General features: G+C 39.3%; 1 protein-coding gene across 8 annotated transcripts in view; it reads right to left on the reverse strand.

The window, feature by feature from the left end:
• Positions 1-20,677, reverse strand: part of GIGYF2 (GRB10 interacting GYF protein 2) — a 108,552-nt gene that overhangs the window by 30,136 nt on the left and 57,739 nt on the right. For 6 of the 8 annotated variants that reach the window (XM_037063503.1, XM_037063500.1, XM_037063499.1 and 3 more), the window contains 7 exons: positions 16,740-16,919; positions 13,016-13,233; positions 12,767-12,929; positions 12,492-12,680; positions 10,160-10,356; positions 9,080-9,239; positions 2,833-2,999 (listed from right to left, as the gene is read on the reverse strand). In XM_037063503.1, coding sequence (XP_036919398.1) covers positions 2,833-2,999; positions 9,080-9,239; positions 10,160-10,356; positions 12,492-12,680; positions 12,767-12,929; positions 13,016-13,233; positions 16,740-16,919 — 1,274 coding nt within the window. The remainder of the gene's footprint in view (positions 1-2,832; positions 3,000-9,079; positions 9,240-10,159; positions 10,357-12,491; positions 12,681-12,766; positions 12,930-13,015; positions 13,234-16,739; positions 16,920-20,677) is intronic. The other 2 variants (XM_037063502.1, XM_037063501.1) reach the window with 1 other exon arrangement.

Here is a 20,677-nt window from a genome sequence, read left to right on the forward strand (position 1 = left end):
CCACTCCATCTTTACAACCAAAATGATTAACTATAAAAACCTCAGGCATCTGTAAAAACTAAACAGTGCCATCTAGTGGAATAAAGCATGTCTGCATTATGTGAGATTTCCTAAGGCAGAGGCAGGGATCTCATTGCAGCTGCCTCCTCTCCTCACTCCTGCCCTTGAAAGTGAATGCTGTACTGTATACACCAGTTACTCCTGTAACTAAAAAGTGTGTAATTCTCCAAATATTAGAAGTAATTTATAAATTTTTAAATCATTAGAGGTTACAAAATGGGGCAAAAAGAAAGGAGTAAACTGATCTAAAGGTTAAAAGAAATGTTATGGTGGGAATTTAAAATGGCTCATGATAAATATAGGGAGCCAATATATAAGTACATATTAAGATGATGAGAAATTTTTAATTAAACAGAAAATTGTTAACTTCCAACCAAAAATTAGGTTTCTCTACTGCCATTAATAGTTTTTAAAAAATAAGATGTAATAAAGCCCTGGTTTTTTCAACTTGTATTTCAAAGAATGTGGCAGAAACTGAGATCTGAAAAGCAAAAAGTGGGGAATAATGGACAGTATAAAACAACAAAAATATAGTAGGCCCCCCCCCATCCACAGCTTGACTTTCCGCAGCTCCGGTTACCTGTGGTCAACTGTGGACCAAAAATATTAAATAAAAAACTCCAGAAATAAACGATTCCTAAGTTTTAAGCTGTGCCCCATTCTAAGCAAGTATAATGCAATCTCGCACCCCCTCCACCGCACCTGGGATGTGAAGGCCCCGCTGACCCACATGCCCACATTGTAGACACCACCTTCCAGTCCAGCCACTCAGCAGTGTGTTAGTTATCAGATCAGTGTGTGTGTGGGGGGGGGGTGCGCGGCACATGTACATAACTTTTATTATAGTGTATTGTTACAACTGTTCTATTTGATTATTAGTTACTATCGTTAACCTCTCACTGTGCCTAATTTATAAATTAAGCGTTATTATCAGTGGGTATGTATGTACAGGATTTGGTACTTTCTGAAGTTTCAGGCATCCCCTGGAGGTCCTGGAACGCATCCCCTGCAGATGAGGAGGGACTACTGCGAAAGTGGGACAGTGAGAGAGGTCAGGGAGGCAAACCCTTAGTGAAGGTTTGTATCTTTATCATACTCAGAGTACAGTTTGGAATGAAACATCTGATATACAATTTCTTGGGCTAGGAATCATCTGAAATTCATGGACACTTTTCTTTCTCATTAACTATTGAAGCCAGAAAAAACCTACAACAGGGTAATTTAAATTTCTACATGAAAACAGGTTTTGTGGTATATTCATCATCAAGGTGCATTCTCTTATCAGTGGTATTTTGGGCAAAGGCTACAGCTGACAGGAAGCAAAGCTTCCAAGGCTTTTCTCCTTAGGCGAGTCTGACTGAGGCTCAGCCCCACAGCTGAAGTCAGGAGACGGACTGGAGAAAGTACACTAAGCCCAAGTAAGGGACTTTCAGCTCTGAAATGCACAAGATAAAAAAATGCATCCCATTTTCAGAGAAGGAAAATAAAGTTCAAACATGGTATACAACTTAAATTTACATAAAGTAATATACAGTATAATATTCTTTGGCTTTACAACAAAAATGTCAAGATATAATTCTCTTTAGCCAGAAATATCCACTGCTCTCCAAACTACAGGTAGTCTCAACCCATCAGTCAAGATCAGCATTTATATATTTTTAAAAAAGAACATAAAATATGTGCATGACAAAATGTTTTGGGAAATGTTTCACATATATACACACAGAAAAAGTCCCATAAAATTCTCTTTTTGTTTTTTGGGTTTTTTTACTAGGAGCCATGGTCAAAAAAGTCAAACAGGCATTATTTTCGTCGAGGGACTCCCCTGACTTCAGAGGCTGCATCTTACTCAGACTCATCTCCTAAGAACCTACCCCATGCCTGGCATAGGTTCACACCTACAGCTGGTGAATGACTACATCAATGATATTCTCACTGTAGTAGTCCATGTCTACAATCAAGGTTTTTGACTATGGCTGCTTTTGACCACAGCCAGGAACCAGACACTCCTACCCGGAGAAGGAAAAGTAAGGCGCAGCTTCACAGCCCTCCAAGAGGAATTCCATGCGGAGAGGCTCAGGAGCAGCTGCGAAGGAGTACGATTTCCGTTCAAAGGTACTCTGGGGCCACTATACAAGGGGGAGGGAGTTACATTATGACCCAGTTTTTAGTTACAATACCAGTAACTAATGTTAAAAAAGAGAAAGTCTTCAAAATACATTCCAAAGCACCTAGAACTTCTTTATTAGGAACACTTGCTTGAAGGTAAACCTCAAATTTAAGAATTACATGAATCAGAAAGCAAGAAGCAATGGGAGGGGAAGGAAGGAGAATGTGCATTCTAACGAGAAGCAACAAAGAACGCGAAGTCAACTGTGTTGAACCACGAAGACTGAGGTAAAAGCTCTGAAATGAGCTCAGAAGGCAAGGAGCCAGAACACGTAGGACCTGGTAAGTGGGCCAGGCTAAGATGTTCTTCATTCTATACCTGCTGGACAGCTACTGGAGAGAGAGGAGAGAGGAGAGAGGAGAAAGGAGAAAGAAGGGGGGAGGAGTGTGTGCATGTGTGTGTGGAGATGGACATAGGTATTTGAGTTTTGAAATGATCATTAGAGATAGGTATGTGGCCTCCAATTAAGACTTTCCAAGCCTTTCAATTACTTTCAAACAAATACAGTTTTTCCCCATGAGATGCAACATGTGGCTCATTTTTACAAAGAGAAGCAAGTGCTTCTGAGTCCAACATGTTCTAGATGAGCTGAAGGTACTTACCATATGAGGCGGTGGCGCTAGGCCAGGAGAGAAGGGAACCCTTCCCCACATTTTCATGATATCACCAAGAGGCTGGAAGCTTTCATCACATGCTCTCTTCACCAATAAAGACATAGTAAAATAGCCCGCCTGAAACCATTCTGCCATCTCCTGATTATTGAAAGGACCTATAACAACACCAATTAAAACAGAAGGGCAATAAGAATCCTTTAAGGCTAAACAGGAAAAAGTATTTTCTGGGCTTGCTCCTCATTCAGAGGTAACAACTTGTTTCAGATGGCATCTGTCAAATACTTTGTAAGACAGCCCTGGCTGGTGCAGCTGAGTGGATTGAGTGCCGGCCTACAAACCAAAGGGCTGCCAGTCAGGGCACACGCCTGGGTTGTAGGCCAGGACCCTAGTAGGGGGCACACGAGAGGCAACCACACACTGGTATTTCTCTCCCTCTCTTTTCCCCTTCCCTTTCCCTCTAAGAATAAATAAAATATTTTATTTTATTTTTTAAAAGATTTTATTTATTTATTTTTAGAGAGAAGGGAAGTGAGGGAGAAAGAAAGGAAGAGAAACATTGGCCCAAAACCCAGGCACGTGCCCTGACTGGGAACCAAACCCACAACCCTTTGGTTCACAGGCTGGTGCTCAATTCACTGAGCCACACCAGCCAGGGCAATAAATAATTTTAAAAAATAATAATTTGTAAGATAACCTAATTCCTCTCCAAGGGTGATAAACAGGCTTCTAACTAATAAAAATTCAATAAAAGATTTTGAAATAATCTTCATCTCTACACATCCCAAATTCTCAGCAGTGCTTTAATTATTTTAAGGAGCGTAACTGTGTCCAACTCATTAAATCTCTACAACTCATTTGTCAGAAAAGTAAACAAACTGAAAAGAGTGTGTTAAACTTTGAATCAATCATAACTACTCTAGATGTTCTACAGTAAGAAATAATCAAATACCGTACACAAAAAAACTAACTAATACACTCTGCTCAGTGATCACTAGTTCATTCATTCAGCAAGTATCTACTGAACACCAATTATGTAAGTCCAGACAGTGGGAATACAGCAGTAAACAAAACAAAGTCCTGGGTCTCCACTTCCAGGAAGATACACCAGGTGCATTTCTTTTCTGCCTCTCCTGCTACACACAACTAAACACTCTAAACATTATGCATGAAACAAACAAAGGAGGACTCTGAAAGGTGGAGTGAAGAAGGCAAATAGACAAGAGGTGTTGGTTTTCATTTACCTCATCTATCCCAGGACTCGGCAACAAGAAACACGACCCAATACACACAATTAAAAGCATCACCCAATTATACACTGTCTTCAAGAAAGTTATTTCAAATACACAAATACAGAAAAATATATCATACAAACAATCAAAAGAAAGTTGGAGTGGCTATATTAGTATTTGACAAACTAGATGTCAAAGGAAAGAGAATTACAGAGACACGGACATTATATAACAATAAAGGGTCAAAACACACAGCCCTCAGGGAAGTGTGAGCACCAAACAACAAAGCTGCAAACTGTGTGAAGTAAAAACCTGGTTGGGGAAAAGAGAAACAGAGAAGTCACAAGCATGGATGAAGACTTCAAATACCTCTCTCTCAACAACTGACCAAACTACTAGACAGAAAATCAACAAGATTACACAACTCAACACCACCACTAACCAAGAGGATCTAACTGACAGTATATTCCAAAGAGAGCAAAAACACATTCAAGTAACCACAGAACATATAGCAAAATAAACTATATTGTGGGCCATAAATTTCAGTTACGTTTTTAAAGATTACAACCATATATAGTGTGTTCTTCAATCACAACAGAATCAAGCCAGAAATAATATACAGAAAAGTAACAGGAAAACACTTGGAAACTAAACAACACTTCTAAATAACCCATGGGTAAAAGTGGAAGACTCAAGGAAAATAACAAATACAAAAAAATAACACTGGACTACATAAAAATATGTACATCCAATTTTGTGGTACACAGTTAAAAAAGTGCTGAAAGAGAAACTTATAATATTAAATGCTTACATGAAAAGCCTCAAATGAATAGTATAAGCTTTCACCTCAAGAGACTAAAAAAAGAGCAAAATACACCCTAAGATACAGAAGTAAAGAAATCATAAAGAGCAGAAATCAATAAACTTGAAAAGAAAAGTAGCAGTTACAATCAATGGAACAGAGCTGATTCTCTGAAAAGATCAGTAACATTAGCAAACCTCTAGCAAGACTGACAGAGAAAAAGAGAACTGAACAAATTACCAGTATCAGGATTAAAACAGAGGCTATCACTAGAGAACCTGCAGACATCAAAACAATAGTTACAGTAAGGGAATAAAGGAACAATCTAAACATAAAAAGTTGGCATATTAGATAAATGGACCAACTCATCAGAAAACAAACTATCTCATTTCACCCATATTAATTAGATAATTTAAATAGCCCTGTAACTATTAAGGACATTGAACTTTAAAATTCTTAGATTCTTGAAAAAGTCTCCAGACAGTTTCCCTGGAGAATTCTGTCAAACATTTAAAGAAGCATTAACACCAATTCTAAACAATCTTCCAGAAAATAGAAGAGGATATAATTAATTCTCCATTCCCTTTGTGAGGCTAATATTACACTGATACTAAAACCAGAAAATAAGAGTTAAAAAAAAAAACACACACAGAATCTACAAAGCAACATCTCTTACTAACACAGATCAAAAAATCCTCAACAAAGTATTATCCAATAGGATTGAGCAATACATAAAAAGAGTACACATCATGACCAAACAGGGTTTACTCCAAGGATGCAAAACGGATTCAATCAATGTAATCTACCATATTAACTGTCTAAGAAAGAAAAATCACATGATCAGTCAACAGATATAAAAAAGGCATTTGACAAAATCCAACACTAAATCATGATAAGAACCACCAAAAATATTGGGTACTTGAACTTCAACTTGATAGCACCTATGAACTCCCAACAGCTAACACTGCATCTAATTATTAAAGTGCTGCCCCTGAGATAGAAACACAGGAAAAACAGGGCCCATATGCCTGCTCTCACTCCTCTCACCAACAGTGTTGAAATATATGGTACAACAGTGCAACACAAGTAAGCCATATGAATTAGAAATGAAAAATAAAACTGTCCTTATTGGCAGATGACAAAGGTCTACAGAGAAAAATCCTATGGAATCTAACGATAGTAAAAAAGAACTCCTAGGATGAATGAATGAGCGCAGCAAGGTCACAGAGTAAAGCTTATCATCCAAAATTCAATTCTATTTAGGAGCAATGAAAACACAGACTCTGAAATATTATAAAATGTATAACTGCTCCAAAAAATCAAATACTTAGGTATAAATCTAATAAAACATGTACAGAATCTATGCTGAAAACTACAGAGCTGATTAAATAAATCAAATATCAAAATAAATCGAAAGACATAGCAAATTCATTGATTAGAAGACTCAACATGGAAAAGATAGTAATTCTCTTCGAAACAGTATAGAGGTTTAATAAAATTCCTATTAAAATCTCAGCAAGATTTTTGGTAAATATAGACAAGATTACTCTGAAATTTATATGAAAAGGCAAAGGAACTAGACAAGCTAAAAACTTCTTTGAAAAGAAAAACCGGGAGAAATCTGCCCACCCAATTTCATTCAAGACTTCCACAGCTACAGCAATCAAGGCGGTGGTGTTGTGGAGAGAGAAACACAGAGATATCGGGCGCACAGTAAGTGAACCCAGAAACAGACCAACACAACACGCTCAAGGGCATTTTCACAAAGCTGCAAAAGCCGTCAAAGGAGGAAAGACACCTTTTCAACAAAAATATAAATTGGGGAAGGTATGAAAAAAATTCTTGGGATCTGAAGCTAGGCAAAGGCAAAGAGTTCTTCTTAGACTTAATACCAAAACCACAATCCATTAATAAAACTAATCAATGGACATCATTAAAATTTAATACTTTTGCTCTGCAAAAGGCTATTGAGAATAAGCGAAAGGCTGTTGAGGATAAAGATACTGATTGGGAGAAAGCATTCGCAATCCACGTACCTAACAAAGGACTATATAAAGACTATATAAAGAACTCTCAAAAAAAAAACAATCCAATTAGAACATGGGCAAAAAACATGAAGAGCCCTGGCTGATGTAGCTCAGTGGATTGAGTGAAGGCCTGCAAACCAAATGGTCACTGGTTCGATTCCGGGTAAGGGCACATGCCGGGGTTGCAGGCCAGGTCCCCAGTAGGGGCTGCTCAAGAGACAACCACACATTGATGTTTCTCTCTCTCTCTTTCTCCTTCTCTTCCCCTTTCTCTAAAAATAAATACAATCTTTAAAAAAATGAAGAGACGTTTTAATGAAGAGTATAAACAGGCAAAAGGCAAATAAAAAGGTGTTCAATAGCTTTAGCCATTAGAAAAATGCAATTAAAAACCACGATGAGATACAACACACTTGTCAGAATGGCAAAATTAAAAATAGCAACAAAATTATTAAATCTGGGTGTGGAAAATCCGGACCATTAACAGACTGCTGGTGGGAGTATAAAATAGTACAGCCCTTCTGGAAACCAGTTTAGTGATTTTCTTTAAAAAACTAAACATATACTCACCATATAATCCACTAGTTGTACTTCTGAGATAAGCATATTTATCTCAGAAGACTGAAACTATGTTCACATAAAAACCTATCCATGAATGTTTAATAGCTTTGTTATAATAGCCAAAATCTGGGAACACACCAGATGCTGTTTATGAGTGAAGTTAAACCATGATATGTCTGTATCATGAAATACTAAATTAAAAGAAACAAACTACTGATATATGAAACAGCCCGAATGAATCTCCAGAGACTCATGCTGAGTGAAAACATCAGCCCCCAGAATAACATACTGTGATTCAATGTGCATAACATTCTTTAAATATTCAGGCTACTCTCCTGAATTTTCTTTCTTTTATTGATTCTAGAGAGAGGAGAAGGGGAAAGGGGAGAGAAATATCAATGGGTTGTCTCCTGCACATGTCCCAACTGGGGACTGAATCCACACCCCGGCATGTGCTCTGGCCTGGAATCAAAAAAGCAACCTTAACAGTCTGCAAGATGACGCCCAACCGAGCCACAGCAGCCAGGGCCACATAATGACAAAATACAGAAATGGGGAACAGACCAGTGGTTGCCAGGGGTTAAGGAAGAGGAGGAGGGGGAGCGGATGGGAGGGGAATGACTGGTCTATAAAAGGGCCACATGAGGGATCCCTGTTGAGGTGGAAACACTCTGAATCTTGACTATGTCAATATTCTGGTTGTGATATTGTACTACAGTTCTGCAAGAGGTTATCCCTGGGGGAAATTCGGTAAAGGGTATGTGGAATCTGTATTATTTCTAACAAGTGCATGTGAAGCAACAATTATTCTCTAACTTAATTAAAACACACATCTGTATGTACTCTAATTAAAACCCTGCTCTTATGTACTTTACATTTTATAGCTCATGAACAAACCCATACAGGGCCAGGTAGAGACAGACGCTATGAAGAATGGAGCAGGGTAAGGGCGCTGAGAGGGGAAAAGGAGTCATCGCATCAGAGAGAGGTCACTTGGTTAAACATGGTCGTGAAACTGAAACTAGGACATTCAACAACCAATTTCAGGTTATTAGCAAAGATTTCGAAAGAAGAAATGAAGAATCAAAAAACAACCTTCTCTCCCCATTCTAATTTAACTTATGTGCCATACAAATGTTTTAAGAAATTAATTTATAACATGGTAGTAACTCTTCTCAGGTATCTTTAATAGACTTTTTTTAATCATTTATATCAACTCCACTTTAGCAAAACATTAAAGCACAGTCTTCCCAGACTGCTGCCATCATCTGCTTATGGAAAGAAGACTGAAGTACAGAGAAGGTAAGCACACCCTCACAGCTAAGCAGCTGGGATGCCAGAAGGGGGGCGGGGGCTCTTAGGAATCTTGCTCACATCACTATCGTATTAGCATGATACTGTACCCTATACTCAAATTCTTTTCTCTGGAGTCCCCGCCCCACACTGAAACCATACAGTGATATGGGAGGAGCCTATAAAAATGCCTTTATGTATATATAAAGCCTATAGCATTGACTCTTTTGCCCAACTATGAAAATTAACACTAATTTCCACCTTACAGAACCTGGAGGTAATGACAGACACTTCTGCCCTTAGAGTAGAACAGAACAGCCTACCTTGAATTTCTCCCTGAGGATCTTTGTAATACCACTTCTGCATGGCTTCGTGCATCGATGGAACTGAGACTCCCTTAGCTCTGTGCTCTTGAGGTTTCGATGCCAGTCTCTCATCATCCAGTGCACTGTCTTGGAGATAAGCCACCATCTTCTCAGCTTGCTAACAGAAAAACAAAAAATGGAAACATATAATCCTAAATTAACACTTGTCCACATAAATATGCCTGCCTTTGGGGGACTACTTGATCTGTGAAAGACATGCAAGCACAGCAGGCAATGATTTAATTTTCCCAACAACGTCACGAAACAGGCACCACCCCCATGTTACAGAGCAATGAAAATTATCAAGCAAACTGAACTACAATTACAACACAAACTAGTATGGATCAAAGCCCAGGCTTCTAATCAACAAACTAGTAAGAGTACTTTTTAAAATTGATAAGCAATTGGTCAATCCTAAATTGTATACACTAAACCTGTAAAAGCATGTGTGTTAACAGAACAAAAGGCTCAATGAGTACAATTACCAATAAAATCTTTTGCAAGGTGTACTAAGACATTGTCCCCTTCCTTCCTTTAATCAGCATTTCCCACCCTGAAGAGAAATTCTTTAGAAAGCAAGCTATCATTTACTTTGCACATAAACAACGGTATATACAATCTTAGGAAAATCTAGAACATGAATAAGATGCTAATATCCTGGGAGTTTAACTATTTTCCCTGTTATACTTTAGGCAAAATACACAGACACACACAGTACCTATCCACGGCTGCTTGTTTTAGCCATTTTTGGCATTCCATTAATTTCCAAAGAAAAAAGAAAAAAGAAAAGCAAACAGCTAAAGGCAACTTCAGAAGAGCAAAAAATAACCTGACATAATAACTACTACATAGCAGAAACTTATAAGCATGAACTGATTTAAAAGACAATTACTCATACAAATAAATATCAGACTTACAAACAACTTTTCCAGTACATAAAATCTGGAGCACAAATGTCCTGTCTTTGAATATTGTTTTTAACGCTTTCCAATTTTTATGGCAGTTTTAGAGGATAAAAAAGAATGACATGCTTTTTACCTGCTCCAGATGTTTGAGGCCCTCGTCGTCATCCGGCTCCGCGGAGACACTGCCCATACCAGGAGCGCCCACACCCGGCACGTCAACTGGCCGGAGGGCAGGGCTAGGACTGGGAAGAGGAGATGGGAGTACGAGGAGGGGAGAGGCTGGATCTGAAGGAATCTGAGACAGAGGCTGTTGGACGTCAGAAACCATTTCTAGAAGGGAAAAAGATGGAGACAGGTGAAAACCCTCTCAATACAGGGAACCTCACGAGGGAGAAGTCTGTATTGTCAAGCTGCACAGCCTGCTAACTGGGCTGGGCAGAAATGTGAGCTGTGTCACGAACACTGCAGCCACTTCTGGAGAAGTACAGGACTTCTCCCTAGTGACAAAGGTACCTCCAGAGTAGCAAAATGGAAGGATTCACAGGTTTCCAGAAGGGCCTTCTACAGTGCCTCCCTGTGTCACTAGAGCCTCTACCCATCTCTGTTGTTATGGGTCCACCTCTTGAAAACAAACGGAGTCAGCCTCACCCCTTCTCTACATCACGCCTGAGACAGTTAACAAAGCACTGCAAATCTTCTCAGAGATGGCATATCTCATCACCAAAACCTTTATTAAAAATACCTGTAATTGTCTAGATGAGTACCTTTCAAGTCATAATTAATATAAATAATGCATTACATTTTGCAGGATAATGAAGAACACTTGGTGTCTACCTGTAGAGGTTCGTCTCTATGAGAATATAAAGACTGAAAAGAGGCTCTGTGTTGGTTCCTATTTCTACCCTCCCACTATGCATCCTCCTAAGAAGGAAAGGGGGGCAAACTAATTAGATACAATCGCAGTTTCCCTTTGAAACCTTGTTTGTTCAATTATAGACAGCTTCTCTAAATTCCTGTTCCTCTCACTTCCTCCCAAACTTTTTAAAAGAACAGTCTATACAAGCTGTGTCCCCTTTACCACCATCCACGCATCTGCTACACTGTGCCTTCCACTCTCACCCACCAGTAAAGTTTTCCTCCCAAAGATAAGCAGTGACCTCAAGTCCCCAAATCCAATACTGTCCTCATCCTCCAACCTCTGAAGTATCACCTGACATTACCTACCCTTTTCCAAGCTGAAAACATTCTTTCTTCATTTTCCTGCATTCTACACTTGCCTCTGAAGATTTTTTTCTGGCTCCTTTTACCTATCTAAAAATCATAATCACCCAAGGTTCTGTTTTTACTCCACTTTTCTTTTCACCCCTAACAAGTGCAAGTAAACGTTACATTTTCATTTGCTTTCTGGCCCCAACCTCTTCTCATCTTTAGCCCCGTACTCATGACAGCTCTCTGGCCATCTCTACCTCATTTCTCATCAATGCCTCCGAATCCGTTTTCAAGACCAACTCCATCCACTCCTCTTCCCAATGTGCTTCTCAACTTCTACTCTTTTCTACTCATGAGAGCACAACCTTCTCCAGGCACCTCACTCACCTCTGACTCTTCCCTTTCCTTAGTCCTGATATGCAAGCAACGACTGTGTCCGGCCAATTTCCACTCTGACATCTCATCTGCCACCACCTCCCTTTACAGGTGCACTGACTCCATCACAATGACTACTTGGGAGCCCAGCAGGCCACATGCACCAAGCTGTCATCACAACAACCCAGGGGAGAGAACGAAGGGGAGAGAGACTGGTGCTGCCACTGCACGGAGGGAGGCAGAAGCCCAATCACGAGAGGTATCATAGGCCATGTTAAAAGGTGTAAATTGTTATGGTGAATGAATCAATCCTTCAACACCAGGCCTTACAATGTCATTTTTTAATGTGTTTAAGAAACATGGAAATAAACATTGATACTGCCTACTAAAGTATATGAGCAGTTTAAAATCAACAGAGCAGCACTGGAGAAGCAGATATATTTTAAGCTTATAATACAGCAAAGGTGATGGGAATTCCATGGATTCATCCACGTTCTTTGTGGCCCCTTTTGAACAATGGCATTTTGCTGTGTCCTCTGGGCACGGAAAGGAAGGTACATGTCTGATATGAAAATCAAACTACTGCAGAGGATCACAGACTCGGTCTGCTTTAATGACCCCAGGGTGGGAGAGCCCTAACATCCTAGGAAGTGAGACTCCTGGGCTCCACCTTGCTGCCTCTGACTCTGTTCTGTTGAATTCTGGGATGGATACACATATGGGAAGCAAAGGTTGACTAGGTTTACCAGTAAAACAGCCTTTTCTAATGATATACCCTTAGAGGCAGTTCTAGGAGGTGTAAACAGAAGCCTATCTTATCTGTCAGTGCTCAGGCCCCAGCAGAACCCTGCTTTAGCTTGAAGACTCTCATATATACATACCATCCCCTCTGCTGGGCACTTTGGTTGGCAAACTATTTTCCACCCTACTCTCTTCTTCAGCTTTTTCCATTTGCTCAGTTTTGGGCTCCTCTTTCCTCTCAAACTGTGGTGTTTCTTGAGGCGGATGGTCTGAAGGAGTACCTGGTCTAGCAGATGATGTTAAGGTTTGAGGTGTTTCCTCACTAGCTTCTGTAACATGAAGTAATCTTTAATTAACAATTTAAAAAATTTTTGGTTCAACAGAAAAAAAAGGCAAAGACAAAATTGCACCATACCAACTCCTATTCTATCCATCTTTTCTCCCTCTTTCTTGTATGTCTTATCAGGTTCTTTGGCTTCTTCATTATGGCTACACTCCGAGTCAGAGCACCCCTCCCCTTCCTCCACAGGCCGGAAGTCCATTTCCTGCTCTTCTGGAATAGGCTCTTTCTGAACTTTCTGTAGGGGATGAAAAGCCAAAGGTTAACAGCAATCTGGATTTGGTAGGTCAGTGCCTGTCACAACATTTAAAATCAACTTCTTACCTTTAGAGAGAGGAATGCTCCAGAAGAGTCAAATGTGCCCATTTCTTCCTCAGCATCCTCTAAGCACCACTCAGGCAAGCTGTCCCTGTCATCATCGATGCTGCCACTGCCCGTGCGCACCCTTCGGTAGCCCCGTTCATCATCCCGATCTCGAAAATCAAATTCAAATCTTCGCCGCCGTTCCATGTGCTCCCGCCAGCCTGCAGAACGAGGGCCATCTGGGGTCAGGAGGAGGACACAGACCTTAGAAAAGCTTTGTGACAGCATTGGAAAAAGAAAATGATGGACAGGATATAAAGGAGAAAACTACAACAGAAAGCAAATTCAAATGGATCAACCCACTACACAGAAAACTGGCCCAGTTACATGAAGCTCCAAAGCTGGCATATGTATACCACTGCAGTGGGCATCTTCATTAAGTACTGAGCCACAACAGACTTTAAAGCTTTTAAATACACACTGAAAACAAATCACTTCTAAAGGGTACTTTATGCAAAGTATATACTCTAAATAAGCTTTAGGCATCTAACTGAACTGCTGATTAGCCCACTCCTAGCCCAGACTTAGCCCTGGCTATCTTTCCACACTGAAGTCGGTGCCTTCCTTCTGGCAGGCCTTCAAAGCATTTTCTTTCTCCTTCTGAAAATACCATTTTTTATGGATAAGCCCAGCTCCCTGTGTTACTTTATATCAGAATCATAATGCCTAACTGCTAAGAGGCACGATCCCATTTGTGATTCTGATTCCCAAAAAGTCACTGAATTATAGTACTGAGAGATGTCAGAGATCCTATGTGGCCCACTATCCTAATTTTATAACTTAAAAAACAGAACTTCTGACAGAAGTAACTTGCAAATGGCAAAGCAGAACTAGAACTCAATTCTGCACCCTCTACTGCTTTTCCCACAGTAACAAGCTTATTACTTCCCTCCCCACTCTTTCCCCTAGGGAGTTATTTCCATATAACACCCCAGGGACATTCCTAAATCCACCCTAGCATGCCATTATACCCACTGTCCGGCAGAAAGAGACTGCCTAAGATTAGAAGATCCTAGGTTAAAGTACTTTTTTCTAAAAAAGAACAGGAAACTTGGTAAAATCTGAGAAGCCTGAGTCCGAAAGAGTTAATTTAAAAAAAAAAAAAAGAGGCAGGTTTTACCATATTAGAATTTTCTATCCTTGACTGCTTTCTCTGTGGGAGGTACACAAGGAAATGAGACCAAAGTAAAGTATTCTTACTACTGAGGCCCGAGTTGCTAAAATTAGCAATCTAAAACTTAAACTGAAAACCCAAGGACAAAATGTTAACATGCCAAATACAGGTAGCATCTTATAAACCGCTCACAAAATGGTAAGGAAAACATTATTGCCACATCTCTCACCATTAGCACTTACAACAATAAAACACTGTTTACTACCGTCTACGAAAACAAAGGAACTTTATGCCCAGATTGCTTGAACATAAACCTGGAGTCTCAAAAGTATTCACGATCGAATGCTGAATCCCAGAGTGCTCCATCTACAGTCATTTCTAAACTGCCTATAAAGGCATCTCACCTTCTAGGCGGCTGGCTCCTGGCTCCTGGCTCCCTCGTGCTGAGTGCCTTAAGTTCAGCTCCCAGAGTGGGTGCTTAGCAGTCCTAATGTACTCATCTCTAGACATACCCAACTATGCACCCTACTTTAATAGAACTAGATTCTGTATTTTTGTTGTATCACCAACAGTAAAAAAAAATTTACTCATGAAAGTACATGTGGCAGATAAGACATATCTACAGCTTATTAAGATTGACCACTGGTTTAAAGAACTTACATTAGAACTAGTTTGATACTATCATCAAAAGATAAAATCAGTCAAAACCATTATATTTAAAATTGTAATCAAATCCTAATAAAAGATTAACTAAAATCTAAGAAATGTTAACAGTAAATAAAAACAACTGGTCAAATCAGAGCCAACTTTTAATATGCTGAATGGAAAGGGTAGATGGCATTCGTTTTTGTTTTTTTTTTAAGATTTTATTTATTTATCTTTAGAGAGGAAGGGAAGGAGAGAAGGAGAGAAACAACAATGTATGGTTGCCTCTCGTGAGTCCCCTGTTGGGAACTGGCCTGCAACCCAGGCATGTGCCCTGACCGGGAACTGAAACAGCGACCCTTTGGTTTGCAGGCCAGCATTCAATCCACTGAGCCACACCAGCCAGGGCGACAGTAAATATTTTTTTAAATGTATATTTACAGTGTTGTTCAGCCCCATATATCTCTATATGCTCTAAACTATCTTTTAAAATATGTATAAATAAAAAAAAATTTTAATTATCAAATTGATGGCAAAGCTGACATGAAAGTCAAATACTAGGAGACAGACTTAGAAAAAGACAATATATATCCAAAATCTAAGTTGTTGGGGAGGTTTGCTGGTAGAATATAAGACAAAAATTTTACTTTGTTCAACTCCCTTTAAGAGAATCAACATCAGACATTTGGGCTTAGAAACATTTTATCTTCCAAAACATTCACCTTGTTTGTTTTTGATCAGCTGGAATTTTTCTTCTCGCTCGGCCCAGATCCTGTCCATTCTCACTGAATGCTTGTTGGGAACACAAGTCTACAAACCCTCTGCTTACAGGCAAGCTCAGTACAAAATGCCATCATGCCTTGAAGAGAACGTTAACATCTGGTTGCCCGGGACACAGATTGACGAGAACTGCCTCAAAAACTGTGATGTAAACAATGCCCACTAATGACAGAGAACTGGCCCAACAGGCAGTCACGAAGAGTTGGGGCAAAGCACCCTAACTTCATCCGAAGACTGATTTCACAAAGTTTCTACCTCTAAATGCCTGTTAGAATGTTCATTCAGACCAAGGCTGGTGGTTTTGCTACTAATTTGACTTTAAAAAGTAAATGAAAACAGTTTACATTATAACGTCCTCTATCAAAGGTAAGCTCCCTTGGCATATGGTTGATAGATAAAATGTGATGCACACAAAATTCAAAAGACATGTACACACTCTTTGTGTGCTTCAGCTCTGCATGACCCCATGATTCAAACCACAGTGGCATCTGATTATCATGAGGCGTGGAATCAGCACTTTGGCAGGGGATGAACTCTGACACAAAGCACCAGTCTTCGGTGACCAGCATATCTAATGTCGGGGAAGAACAGTTGGAAGCATTCTTGAAGAGTCAAATAGTCACAAAATCACTAATAGCTACTATTCTCTCTCCTTTTTTTAAACTTAGAGGTACAAAAGAATGAACTTGTGATTGTGTTTTTGACCTGGGTTTAAAGTTTATTCTTCAAAAAAGCATTAATCACATTTTCAGGACAAAAAAAAAGGAAAGAATAAATCCTTTCTTATGCTGGGGGAAAAAACATTTTAGGTGGACCGTATGTCCCTAAATGAGCATGTAATTATACACTTGTAAGTTTGAAAGCATGATGAAAAAAGACTTTGTGAGAGTTAGAACCAAATGAAGCCCTCCCTCCAACGTGCAGTTAAGGGCAGGCGCCTCCTGTGAAACCACACTATTTGCCCCAGAAAAATGAAAGTGATTTAATCAACTGAATAGGTCTGGAAATTTTTATGTTGAAATTTTTTGCAGTAATAACACAGAGTGTGATGACATAAATAATGACTCCACATTTGAAAGAAAAGAGCAGTTTATCTTTTCACTTATTCCCTAACAATTTCCACCAAAGCCTCAACAGAACCCTTACCAGGACTGTGAGGTCGCCACCTCTCTCCATCCCTTCGTGATCCAGCTAGTCGCCATCCTCCATCTTCATCCTCTCCATTTTGTTCCTCTCTAAAAATACGCCAATTGTCACTTTCTGATCGTATAAATTCATGCTTTCTTCCCACTGATGTTGGTCCACCTTCCTCAAAATTTGGTCTTCCTGTAAATAAAAAAAAAGCATGAGCCTCGGCCAGTAAGAAACTTGAAAAGAGACTTGACTCCACAAATCCAACTTTTCTGCAAATGTGTCCACTTCAGTGTTCAGGCGGTATAAGTAAACCATAGACGTATGCATAGATTAAAATATTAGACATATTTCTTAAAGCACAATGTTCACAGACTGGGTATTTTTTAAACAAAAATAATACGTTCATACAAAAAAAGGCATGCAATGAAAAGAGAACCAACTTCCCCTACACAAGACCCCATCTTTTTCTCTAGAAGTAACCCCCACCAGCAACTTCTCAGAGCCTTCCCCAAGTTGTCCATAGCTGTACGTATGCACGCACTCCCACAGCTCCCTCCTTCACATTCCCACAGCACCCCCTCCAAATATTACACTCGCTTTGTGCGCTGGCTGTTTGCATTTAACCATATATCCTGGTAAGCCTTCCTTAACCAGCCATAGTTTTTTTCTTAAGGCATACAATATTTTTAATTACATACTATAATTTAATCAACTTTGACTGGTAATTCTGCCCAAACAGGGTATCTGTACATTTCAACTTCTCTTTTATTCCAAAAACAGATTGTGAACTCAAAAGTAGAGACTGTGAGCTATAAAATTTCATTTACTCTAACACCTAGTATATTAAAGACATACAGCAAATTGCTCTGAACTGAATTCAAAGCTAAGCTATGTCTAACACCTGATGCAACTCAAGAGCTACATTTTACCGTTAGGTAGAAGATAACCTGGTATATCAAGCAAACCAAACTGGTACTTCCAAATGACACCACAGTTCTAAATTGTGCAAATTCTTTAGCCACCACCCCACATGTGCTAAAGTATATATACCTCATGTGCTAGCATATATAAATCACAACAGATTATATAAATAAAATCTCATGCTGTAGTAGTTGAAAATCCAGAACGTATACCAATGTCCTCAGATTATAACAGAAGTTACACATTCTCTCAGTGACAACCTCAATTCTTTTCCCGAAACCATACTAAAAGTGAAGAACGAAATCATACAGCGGCCTCTGAAACTGAGGAAATTTAATTTTTGGTCCTCCTCTTATAGTCCATTCTTATTAAGATTCAAAATCCTGTTTACCCAAATGGTTGTTAGGTTTTTAACAGATCTTAAAGAATTAAAATCATTTTAAAGAATAAAATAATTTAGAATGTGGGATGCCATTCTTTGCTGGGCAAACACTGTCTGCTTTCTCATTACGGTGGGCCGCCTCCAACACAGCCCCCAATAATACCCTCTGCCTCTGGCCTTCCTGTAACTCCCTCACCTGCGGCGTGGGCCGGGCTGAGCGACTCATTCCCGATGAATGGAATACACCAGAAGAGATGTGACGTCACTCCCAATACTAAGTTAAAAACGACCGTGGCCTTCCTCCTAGGATACTCTCTGAGGGATCCCAGCTACCACGTCATGAGAAGTCCACTGGCAAGGAACTAACCCTGCCAACGGTCACATGAGTGAGATGGAAGTGGTGACAACCCCCTTGAGCCTTAAGCTGACTGAAGCCCTGGCAGACCCTGTGACCGCAGACCCAGGCCAGGACCACCTAGCCAAGCTGCTCCTTCCTGGCCCACGGAAACTGAGATGATAACTGTTTGCTGTTTTCAGCCACTAAGTTTCAGCCACTAACTTGTTACCAAGCCATAGATAATAAAAACTCATTCAAACTGACTTAATCTTTATAACAATTCTCAATATTAGACATTTCCCCCATTTTATAGCTTAGAATAGTGAGGCTCAAAAAGATAACCCATGAGAACTGTCCAAAGTCACACACCACTGTTTAAATGGCAGGGTTCAAAAGTTAATCTTCTGGCTCCATTCAACACATACTCAGTGCACTGTAAATGCCAAGTTTTATGGATTTGAGTATAGACATATTCTATACATCTGCCCTTGTGTTAGAAGGGCTAGAAGGCCTTGCAGGCTCTCTTGCTCAGAATTGAGAGGACAGTCCATTTTATAAAGTACCACATTCATTATATAACTTGATTAAAAATGTTGCAAGTACAGTTACAAAAGAGGAACAAATCTAACACAAAGACACCCCTAATGTGTATAAACCGACACACGATGGGAAACGAGCTGCAAACCCCTGCACCGATTCAGTCACAAGCGTGTGCCCAGCACTGCACAATGGTTTCGGACACAGCGGCAGTTGCACTCCCTTTCTCCTCCTTTTACGTCAAGTCTTCGAAATGGTAATGGAGGCACCAAATAAGCAAAATCACATTTATGGCAAAATGCTTAACTTATCAAAAGCTGAAATTGTAATTTTTTTCTAACAAATAAACTACAAAAAAATTACATTACTAAGAATATTAGTAATCCCTCAATCTAGAAGTAGAACTCTGCCTGTGGTTAGCCTTCAGGTAAGTTTGTATTTTTATGTAGCTGCAATCAGTATACCTATTACCTTGTAATCTACTTTCGTCGATGACAGCAAATTCTTGTGATTAAACAACTTCCTAACAACACGAATGGGTATGAAGTAAACCTTGCTGCCACAGCACAAGCCGCCAGATTATTTCTCCCCCAAAAGGGTCAAACCTTTTAACATTTACTACTTTATTAGTTGTAAAATGGTATACCAATTTGGCTCAAATATGAATTTTTCATATCAAAGATATTTCCTATGTTTACCGACTTTACTTCCCTTTAGGCGAATTGTTTGCACTTTTTTCTAAACTAACATCTTCTTTACCTTTGTAGCTGTCACGTCCCACATATACTTCTCATATTAGTATCCAGGAATAAGAAAATTAAAGACAGATAGGATAATAAAATAGGGAGACTACAGAAAATAAATTTGGGCTTTTCTACTCACTGTAAACTATTTAATAATTCTCAACCTGCTGGGAAACCTGCACCACATAACTTCTGAATAACTAGTTATGGTATTTCTTGTTCCAAAAAGGATTTGAGAGAAATTGTTAAGATAAAGAAGAAGATAGTACCCCTCCCCCCAAAAAAAAATCTTGGGAGTCACCAGACCTGATTTGATATTCTGATCTATACATCTTGACTAAAGAAGATCCAATCTCTAACTTGAAAGTGGGTGTTGCATGCACATGCATTTCAGTGAAACCATCTGATTTTACATGAACACTATAGTGCCCATGCTAGTTTAAAAATTCTATTACAAAGGAGTTCAAATTTTGTTACTAAATGCCTATTTCTACAAAATAATTCCTAAAAATTGCAGTGCACTTTATTGGTGTATCACTTATTGCACAGTGAATAATGGAAACAGAAAGCTCTAGGTGACAACTTTTCTGATAAATCAAGGAAAACCTGAATAACATAATTCTGACATGCCAAGCCTATTCCATGTGTAAATGCATGGTGGGTGGACTTCTATCTTTAGGGATATCATTGTCGTTTTCATAAGGGAAGTGTAAAAAAAGACTAAAAAACCGTTAAACAAATTCTAATTATGTCCTCCCACTACCTTTAAAAGAACTTATTGAAGTGTAACATTCTTATCAAAAAGTACACAAATCACTAATGTACAATTCAAAGAGTTTTCGTAAAGCAAATATATCCACATACCTCCCACTTAAGACTTTTAAAAAGCAAAAGAATATCAGGAACCCTCAAAAGCCTTCACACCTCTAAATCAGCTCTTCCCAAAGCAAGCCCTATTTTGACTTCAATCTCCAAAGATTAGTTTTGCCTGCTTTTAAACTTTTTTTTAATAAAAATCGAAGATTCACTT

This window comes from Sturnira hondurensis, unplaced genomic scaffold (genome assembly GCF_014824575.4).
Source record: "Sturnira hondurensis isolate 20B ecotype Veracruz unplaced genomic scaffold, ASM1482457v3 Scaffold0014615, whole genome shotgun sequence".
Classification (NCBI taxonomy): Eukaryota; Metazoa; Chordata; class Mammalia; order Chiroptera; family Phyllostomidae; genus Sturnira; species Sturnira hondurensis.